Source organism: Geotrypetes seraphini, chromosome 1, assembly GCF_902459505.1.
Source record: "Geotrypetes seraphini chromosome 1, aGeoSer1.1, whole genome shotgun sequence".
Classification (NCBI taxonomy): domain Eukaryota; kingdom Metazoa; phylum Chordata; class Amphibia; order Gymnophiona; family Dermophiidae; genus Geotrypetes; species Geotrypetes seraphini.
This window is the reverse complement of record NC_047084.1, coordinates 469,089,108-469,098,743: the sequence shown is the minus strand read 5'-3', so window position 1 is coordinate 469,098,743 and position 9,636 is coordinate 469,089,108. Positions and strand designations below refer to the sequence as shown.

Below are 9,636 nucleotides of genomic sequence, written 5' to 3'. Positions count from 1 at the left end.
ATTGCATAGCTAGTTTTTATCTTATTTTTAATTATATTCTTTTTTTTCCTTTTTCAGACTTCTTCATATTTTTTTCTCTAACTATTTTTCTCCAAGTCTTCATTTGAAGCTGAAGTGCTATTTGTGGAATTGTCTCATCTTCGGTCTTCAGAAAACAACACTTAATTTTACTGCCAATATGGCATGTTTTCCTTAGTGCTACATTTTCATTCACTTCTATACTAAGATGATTAAAAAAGAATGGAGAAACCAGACAACAGTGCTTGAATTTTTTCTCTTGGGCCTCACAGAACAGGTGGAGCTAAGAAGTATTCTCTTTGTAACATTCCTGATAATGTACACAATGAATCTACTGGGAAATGGAACAATGATTTCAGTAATTGCTGGTAACTCACATCTTCATACCCCCATGTATTTCTTTCTTTGTAATTTATCTTTGGTGGATATGTGTTTTAGTTCTGTCACTGTCCCCAAACTGTTAAATAACCTCATTTCTGATTCCAGGACTATATCTTTCTCTAATTGTATTGCCCAGCTTTATTTCTTCGTTGTCTTTGGTGGCTCAGAATGTGTGATTATGTCTATTATGGCCTATGACCGTTATGTTGCTATCTGTAATCCACTGCATTATGTCACAATAATGAACAAGAAGGTGTGTCTGAGTATGTCAATTGCTTCTTGGATTATTGGCTTTTTTCATGGTTTGCTTCATACACTGTTGGTATACCGGCTTTCCTTTTGTAAGACCAATGAGATTCAGCATTACTTCTGCGACCTTACACAGATGCTACAACTCTCTTGCACAGACACTTCCATTAATGAACTAGTAATCTTCGGAGAGGGTTCATTGCTAGCAATGTTACCATTTTTGATTATCCTGATCTCCTATATTCGCATTATCACTACCATCTTGAAGATCAAGTCCACAGGTGGAAGATGGAAGACCTTCTCTACCTGTTCCTCCCATCTCACTGTAGTAACACTTTTTTATGGGACACTTATTTTTATGTATTTCAGGCCTTCTTCCAGTTATTCCATGGCAAAGGACAGGATCAGCAGTGTGGTATACAATGTGTTATCTCCCATGCTCAATCCATTCATCTACAGTCTTAGGAACAGAGATGTGAAGACAGCCCTTAAAAGAGTCCTACAAAGAAAATAATCTTCTTCCCATTGGTAAACATTGTCCAAAGGAGGAATATTTGAATCAACAATATATAAGTCTCATTTTTCCTTCTGTGTCATTTCTTATTCATTTCTATCTTAGATCTGATTTGCATCTCATGAGCTGAATGACTGAAAGGGTCTTATATTTTTTTCTAGTCTTTTTCCTTCTCAGATGCATTTAACTTTTCCAAAATAAAGGGCAACACAATTTGTTAGATTGATATTTTAAAGCTCAATTTAATTGATAGTATATTGCAAAAATTATCAATATTAATAATCGAATAGATTCTAGGCAATTAGATTTCAATTCTTTAACAAGAACAGCATAAGAGGAATTACCATTTGTTTTCTGTCACTTCTCTGCAGTGTTCTGTGTGTTTAGTAGCCATATAGCTGTGAGCTGACCTTGAAAGAGAAACATACTGTCAATTTTTCATTTGAAAATATACAAAAGTAGGTCCCAGGGGAGGGGGATTTCCATTAACCAATACACATTCAAATAAGAAGGTATGCATGAAACAGCTGTTAAAAACAGGTATAGGGGTTTGGATAATGAAATCCATGTGTTTGTATTTTTGTTCCATCCTATCCTCATCCTCAGTGTCAATATTGCCTCTAAAAAAACACCAGGACTTTCTTTAGAGGAACCTTCTCTGTAGCAACATTTTACCTAAACATAATCTCTTTGAAAACTGTTCTCAAAAATTCACAGAAATTTTTGAATTTTGCTTCATTGTTGTTTGTCTTTAAATAATACTACACCATGAAGAGGTCCTATGCCAATCCCTCTGAAATGAGGGGTAGTGGTTAGGTACATCACCAGAAATTGTCACCAGCACTTTAGAGTTGAAGGGATCAAAAATTTTATTCAGAGATTAACCAGAAAAAAGTCTACCAGATACTGTGACAAATCTAGCTCTCTTCCTAGCTTTGGCACAGGATTAGTGAAGAAGATCAGTAAACCCCTATGTAAGAGAGCTGACCAGGTTGGCCCGGAGGATTATGTAAGCGCTGACTTCCCTGGGACTAACCTTGAGGAGCCAGACAGTGACTTCCAAGGGGAATTCAGGCCGGTGTCAGGCTACTCTCCAAAGCCTGCAGTCAGGGCTCAAAGGAACCTAGGAGTTAAGAAACTTCAACTTCTAGAAGGCCCGGGTCAGAACAGGAAGTGGTCACAGAAGCAGACACAGCTGCAGGAAGAGTTTTCTCCCTTCTCTTCAGAGCAGGGAGGGGCGAGTTGAAGACTGTTAAAGCAGGGCAGCTGAATCACAGAGAGGAGAAGCCGAGGAGGCTTCAGGGTGAGCTCGAGAGGAAGCTTACCTCTCCTGAACTGAATCCTGAGGAGCTGAGCCACGAATGGTACATGGTGGACATGTCAGGAGTGCTTGAGACCACAGCTGAGAGGGACCTGCAAAGCTGTAAACCGATGAACATTGGTGTGTCAACTCTGTCTACTGAAGGTTTGGAGGCAATGGACACCAACTGAGCAAAGGTGGGCAGGGTTTGGCTATTTTGTTTCTTACCTGCTTTGCTTAATAGTTTTGAATCTAAAGTTTGGGGTATGTTGAACTGTATGAGCTTATCAAAGTTACTCTCTGAAACACTGCAATCCCTGAACTGGTGCATTAGACTGTCTAACCTCACAAACGATGGAGCGTTTGTGTTCTCCCTTTCTGCACAGCTGGAGATTAATTGGGGAAGATGAGAGACTGCAGGAACGTAAGACACAGTAGAATTCTTTTCTGTGTTGGAGGGAGAGTTCCTTTATCTGCAGGCACTCCGTGGGAGAGCTACAACGCTAACAGTTCCTTTTGTTGATTTTTTTTTTTTTAATGAACCTTTGGTTTTTTTCTCATACTGCAGGAGGGTTATTTGCCCTCTCTCCTGCTCTTTCCTAGTGAGGAAGTATTGTTTGGACTACCCTGAACGTAGAAGGCTGGTGAAGAGGACTGAGAGGTAAAGACTAGAGTCCAGCCCAATGTTTTTGTATGATTTAATATTTTAAATTAGAGCCAGGCTTGTTTTTGGGAAGTCAGGGGGCCAGATTGACCCGGAGCTCTATGTTTGAAGTGTATTACAAACTGTATTGAAAATGCTGCAATTTGCTATCAATACCCGAGCAAGTTAATCAGAAGCATAAAAATAAAATACATCTTTATTTTTCCTGACTATCTCGTGGGTGTGTGGTTTTCTTTTCCCCTTTGCCTGATCTCACTGTGGACATTAATCCTGTGGTTTTAACCCTAGGCGGATGCCTAGAAGGCCTGGAGGATTCCCTGGTGGTGGGGAAGGTACTGGGAGCTGCTAAGGTCACTTGGATCACAGCTCGCTGCAGTGATCAGGAGCTCGTGGTTGTGACAATGCTCTACTAATTACAGTAGTCCATAAATCTGAGAACTATTACACTTAGGGCTCCTTTTACTAAGGTGTGTTAGCGTTTTTAGCGTGCGCTGAAGATTAGCGCTTGCAAACCCCGCGTTAAACCAAAAATACTAATGCAAGCTCTATGGAGGCGTTAGCGTCTAGCGGCATTGTAGTGCACGCTAAAACCACTAACGCACCTTAGTAAAAGGAGTCCTTAGGGTGAAATAATCACAACATCAACACTCTTCACGTGGAAATTGATCGCCACTTCTTGGAAGCTTACTGAGCTTCCTTGCTCTTTCTCTCTCACACAAACAAGACTGGATAAAAAGAGCAGTCTTGTTAGAGTTATTAGCATATACAAATTGCATTTATGACTTTTCTCAGGCTTCAGCAACACTGGCTCCAATAAAGAATGAGGTTGTTTGCTTTCAAAAACAAAATCAGACTGGCTCCTTTGAACAAGGACTGGGAGTCTTTAACCTAACAGCCTCCACACCCTGGAGGGTACTAATATTCTTTCAGTATCATCCTCCACCTCTGGCGGGTAATTAAAAGAAAACACCAAAAAGATAAACATTGAGCTGATTTTCTCTTTCTCAGCATCTAATGTGATTTTTCACTTTTAAAAAAAGGTATCTAGTACCTTTCTTTAAATTTCCAGCCTTGCCAAAGCACACACACCACATCCATGCCATTCTTCCCCATAGGTTCTTCAGGTAGAATTTCTGTTAACTCTGTGCCATAGGTAGTTTCCACTACTCTTCCTTCTTCTCCTTGGCAGACTGACTTTTATATGCTAGATAAGTAGGTTCTGCAATGTGTGTACCCTGTGACACACCCTCTGTTACTCAGGTTTCCCTGCTTTATACTTTCCCCTGAGAGTAATTGGGACTCCCATGTCTCGTCCCTCCCTTTGGAATACTAGCCCAAGATTTCCTCCCTTTTCAGTGATTCAAAACAAACCATAGCAAAATGATGGCAGATAAAGGTCAAATGGCCCATCCAGTCTGCCTATCTGCAGTAACCATTATCTCTTCCTCTCTCTAAGAGATCACACGTGCCTATCCCATGCCTTATTGAATTCAGGCATCTGTTTCCACCACCTCTTTCGGAAGACTGTTCCACGCATTGTGACAAATCCAAGTCCATTTCTGGTTTTAGCCCAAAGATGACTACTACTTAGACATACAGATTGCATCAGATGAGGAATTGCAGGAAAAGGACAGGCAGGAAAACTTAACTCAGTTTAAACCTGTCCCTGACACTGCTAGGAGATTACTACCTTTCCAGCAGCCTGTCCCTTTAAGAGCCGGGGCTATAAAGAAACCTGTTTGTAGACAAATGGAGCAATCTAGTGTGTGGAGAGCCCTTCCCCCATCCAGGCTCAGGGGGTGTGTCTCTCCACAGCTTAAAGCGAGGCAGTCAAGAGTAGGAAGGGGAGAGTGGCAAGCTGGAACTGAGGAGAGCCAGGAAGAGAGTGAGATTCTCTCTCACCAGACAGAGGAGGCTGGGGAAACAGATTGGCATATGGCAGATGCAGAGGAGATGTTTTCTCCCTCTGGAATTCGTGAGCAGGACCAAGGAGAAGCAATGGACATTCAAGAGAGTGTGGTAGGAACTGAAATGTTTCCTGTGGACATGGAAGAGCAGTGAAACATATGTATTTTGTTTTCTGCGTGCAGACTCTGAGCTTCAAGATAAGCTGTGTTTTTTTCTTTGAGGAGAGTTTTGAATTTTGCCTTAAAGCATTGATTTTGATTCAAACAAATGTTTGTATGTTTCTCCCTGCTAGCAGCCAGGCTAGGCAATCACGTTCCTCTCTCATAGCTGTGTGTAGTTGCTACAGCAATATTTCAGAAGGAAACGTTTCAGAAGAAACGTTTGAATCTCTGCACTTAACCAGAACATTGGCTTTGAATTAAACTTTACATGCTGGGCTGTTATAAGTTTTTCCCCTTACAGTGCCTGTGTTTCTGAGCACAAGTTCTGCTTATAAAGAAACAGCTTATTTAAGGAAAGGTTATGCTGAAGTGAAGCAATGCAATATATCTACATGTTATGCTACCCAGTTTGCTGTGAGGTTTCTTTCTCTGTTCATTATCTGGCCAAGGACTGGCGGTGCTCTTTGGAACAAACAGCTGAGTGAATATTGCAAGCCTAAAATATATAAACTAACTGCTCTGATGAAGAGGACTGTGTTATAAAAGACTGTTAAAGTCCAGAAGCAGAAGACTGTATTTCAAGCCATTATTGACAATCTTGGAAACTGATTTTGAGGGTTTTTTCTGTATGAGAAATATATGATTTCATGGAATGAGTGGTTTTTTTTGGTATTGCAAAGCTGAAGCCTGAATTATGGTTTATTCGGCCAGTAGCTGAAATAAAGCTATTATTTTTGCCATTTCTGACGAAGACCCATTACTTGCATGACTCTGTTAGGCCATTAACTAACCAAATAAAGACCTGAAGGGTCTTTTAGTTGGAAGGGACACATCGGGCCAGAAGTTTTATCATGATCCCGTGGGCTCACTGTGCATATCAGGGGCATGGGTGTGGCATCTACCACCATTTTTGTAAAAAAGTATTTCCTTTGATTATTCTTCATCTTGTGCCCTCCCATTCTAAAGCTTCCTTTCAAATGAGACTTGACTTATGTGCATTTATGCCACGCAGATATTTAAATGTCTCTATCGTATTTCCCCTCTCCCACCTGTCCTCCAAAGTATACATACACTTCTTAGGTCTGCCGTTAGTAAATTCTACTTATGGGAACCTTGCCAGGTTTTCCATTCTAGACAACCTTCCACAATAATGCCACTGCTTATCCTGGCTACCAGGATGATGAGGGAGGACAGGGAAGTGCCTATGTCATTTCACTCATCACACATACAGTTTTTATTGACGACATTGCAAATAGATGCTGGTACTGTCATCTCGCTATAGGGACACTGGATTGTCTGCTTTTCTTTTGTCCCTTGATATTTAACTTTTGGCGATCCATTTGGAGTCAAATAGTATACTGAACAAGTATCAGAATTGCCGCTGCTGGGTCAGACCAGTGGTCCATCATGTGGCAGCCCCCAGGCCAAAGACCAATGTTCTAAATGAGTCCAGCCTCACCCACATACGTTCCAGTTTAGCAGGAACTTGTCCAACTTTGTCTTGAATCCCTGGAGGGTGTTTTCCCCTATAAAAAACTCCGGAAGAGCGTTCTAGATTTCTACCACTCTCTGGGTGAAGAATAACTTCCTTACGTTTGTACAGAATATATCCCCTTTCAACTTTAGAGAGTGCCCTCTCATTCTCCCTAAGTCTATTCCCTTCAGTATTTTGAATGTTTCAATCATGTCCCCTCTTTTCAAGGGAGAAGAGGCAAAGTTTCTCCAATCTCTCATTGTACGGCAACTCCTCCAGCCCCTTAACCATTTTAGTCGCTCTTCTCTGGATCCTTTCGAGTAGTACCTTCTTCATGTATGGCAACTAGTGCTGAACGCAGTACTCAAGGTGAGGGCGTACCATGGCCCGATACACCGTCATGATAACCTTCTCTAATCCCCTTCTTTATCATTCCTAGCATTCTGTCTGCCCTTTTCGCCGCCGCCGCACATTGCGCGGACAGCTTCATTGACTTGTCCATCAAAACTCCCAAGTCTCTTTCCTGGGAGGTCTCTCCAAGTGCTGCCTCGGACATCCTGTATTCATGCATGAGATTTTTGTTACCAATTTTGCTTATCTTTATACTGTATGAAAGGATATGTATTTATTATATCATTTGATGGAATTAAGTGTTGTTTATTTTCTGCATTGTTTGATAATATGTTGCACTTGTAGGTTTTTAAAAATGAATAAAGATATGGAAAAAACAACATATAAGACAGAAATTGTTATGGCACGTTATATGTCCTTCAGATTCATGCATCACTTTACACTTATCCACGATGAACCTTATTTGCCATGTCGATGCCCATTTCTCGAGCTTGATAATGTCACATTGCAGATCTTCGCAATCCCTGTGTGTCTTCACTACTTTGGATAACTTCATATCATCCACAAATTTAATCATCTCACTCATTGTACAATGTCCAGATCATTTATAAAGATGTTGAAGAGCACGGGTCCAAGCACTGAGCCCTGCGGCACCTCACTGGTGATGCTCTTCCAGTCCAAGTATTGTCCATTTACCCCCACTTTCTGTTTCCTATGCTCCAGCTAGTTTTTAATCCATGTGAGTATTTCACCCTCGATTTCATGGCTCGCAATTTTCCAAAGTAGTCGTTCATGTGGAACCTTGTTGAACGCCTTCTGAAAATCCAGATATACAATGTCAACCAGGTTGCCTTTGTCTATTTGCCTGTTTACTCCCTCGAAGAAGTGCAGCAAGTTCATCAAACAAGATCTGCCTTTGCTGAAACCGTGCTGACTGGTCTTCATCAGACCGTGTCCGTCAAGGTGATCAATGATGCGGTCCTTTATCAATGCCTCTACCATCCTTCCCGGTACTGAGGTCAGACTCACCAGTCTTTAGTTTCCTGGATCTCCCCTAGATCCTTTTTTGAAGATCGGCATAACATTCGCCACCTTCCAATCTTCCGAAATCTTTCCCTATTTGATTCACAGATTGGCTATTAGTTGAAGCAGTTCAGCTATAGTCCCTTTCAGTTCCTTGACATATGATGCTGTGCTGTTTGGTATGTTATTGATGGCCAAGAGTCCAATAACTTCATCATGATGGGAGTTGCCATACAACTTATTCTGAAAAATTGGGACTTATAAATTTGAACATATGAGAGTAATACAATTGGGAAATTATAAGAAATTTAAGGATGTTTGGGACCCATTGACAAAATTTTGTAAAGATTAATTATTGGTTTTAGCCCTTTGATTATATTCGTATTTCGTATTTAATGAATCGCTTATTTAATTTACTAAGCGATGTACAATGTAATAAAACTATACAAACAAATAGCAGGTGCTGATGTACAAAATGACTTTGACATTGTAGGGTAAGACTAATGTGAGTCGTGAGGAAAAAGGGGGGGAAAGATTACAATGCTGATCAAGTAAGAAAGAAAAACAATGATGGAATGAACAAAAGGGAGGGTAAATTTGGTGCTAAATTAGAGGCTTCATATTGTTATTGGATGGAAAAAAGTTATTGGTTGGAAAGTAAAAGATCAAATGCATCGTTGAAAAGGTAAGTTTTTAATGTTTTTTAAAACGATGATAAGTCTTTTAGTTCTCTAATATATTGAGGTAAAAGGTTCCATAGTTGAGGGGTCATAACTGAAAACATATCGTGTCTTCTGGTGCCTATAATTATCAGAGAGGGAATGGAAAGAAGGTTATGAGAAGTCGAACGGAGAGATCGTGAGGAATTATACTGTATTAACATCCTGGTGACGAATTGAGGCTCATTATAACTCAAAGATTTAAAAACTAAGAATAGTATTTTGAAGGTGATGCGATGGCTGACCGGGAGCCAATGGGATTTAACCATCAAGGGCGTAACATGATCCTATTTTTTAGCATTGTAGATCAGTTTAACGGCCGTATTTTGAATTAATTGAAGCTTTCTTTTTTTCCTTTTGTGAAACATTAAGGAGGGGAGAGTTACAATAGTCAATTTTGGAAATTACCAAGGAATGAATTAAAATATTTATGGATTTGGGCTCCAGGAATTTGGATATTGAGCGGATTAGATGTAATTTGAAAACACACGATTTAACTATATTGCTGATGATACACATCCAGGAGGGGTGGGGGGAGGGGGATATGCCTTTAAATTACTATTTGATTGTAATTTGTTGGTCTTGATCATTTGTATTACTTTTGCTTATCTTTATACTGTATGAAAGGATAGATGGGTGGGTTGGGGGAAAGGATATGTATTTATTATATCATTTGATGGAATTAAGTGCTGTTTATTTTGTACATTGTTTGATAATATGTTGCACTTGTTGGTTTTTAAAAATGAATAAAGATATAGAAAAAACAAAACAAAAAAAACAACATATAAGACAGAAATTGTTATGGCACGTTATATGTCCTCCAATTCATATTCCAACTATTTCCCCCCCCCCTAAAAAAATGCAAACAAAAAAA

At 40.0% G+C, this 9,636-nt stretch overlaps 1 protein-coding gene across 1 annotated transcript; it reads left to right on the top strand.

Moving 5' to 3' along the window:
• The first annotated feature begins 250 nt into the window (after positions 1-250).
• Positions 251-1,162, top strand: LOC117368591 (olfactory receptor 1361-like). Its single transcript, XM_033962323.1, has 2 exons — positions 251-683; positions 969-1,162. The coding sequence occupies exons 1-2, from the start codon at positions 335-337 to the stop codon at positions 1,160-1,162; spliced, it is 543 nt and encodes a 180-aa protein (XP_033818214.1). The 5' UTR covers positions 251-334.
• Positions 1,163-9,636: the final 8,474 nt, after the last annotated feature.

Coding starts and splice junctions, on each gene's coding strand:
- LOC117368591 (XM_033962323.1), top strand. CDS start 335: ATGTACACAATGAATCTACTGGGAAATGGAACAATGATTTCAGTAATT. Junction 684..968: donor TATGTCAATTGCTTCTTGGA/TTATTGGCTTTT, acceptor GTTCCTCCCATC/TCACTGTAGTAACACTTTTT.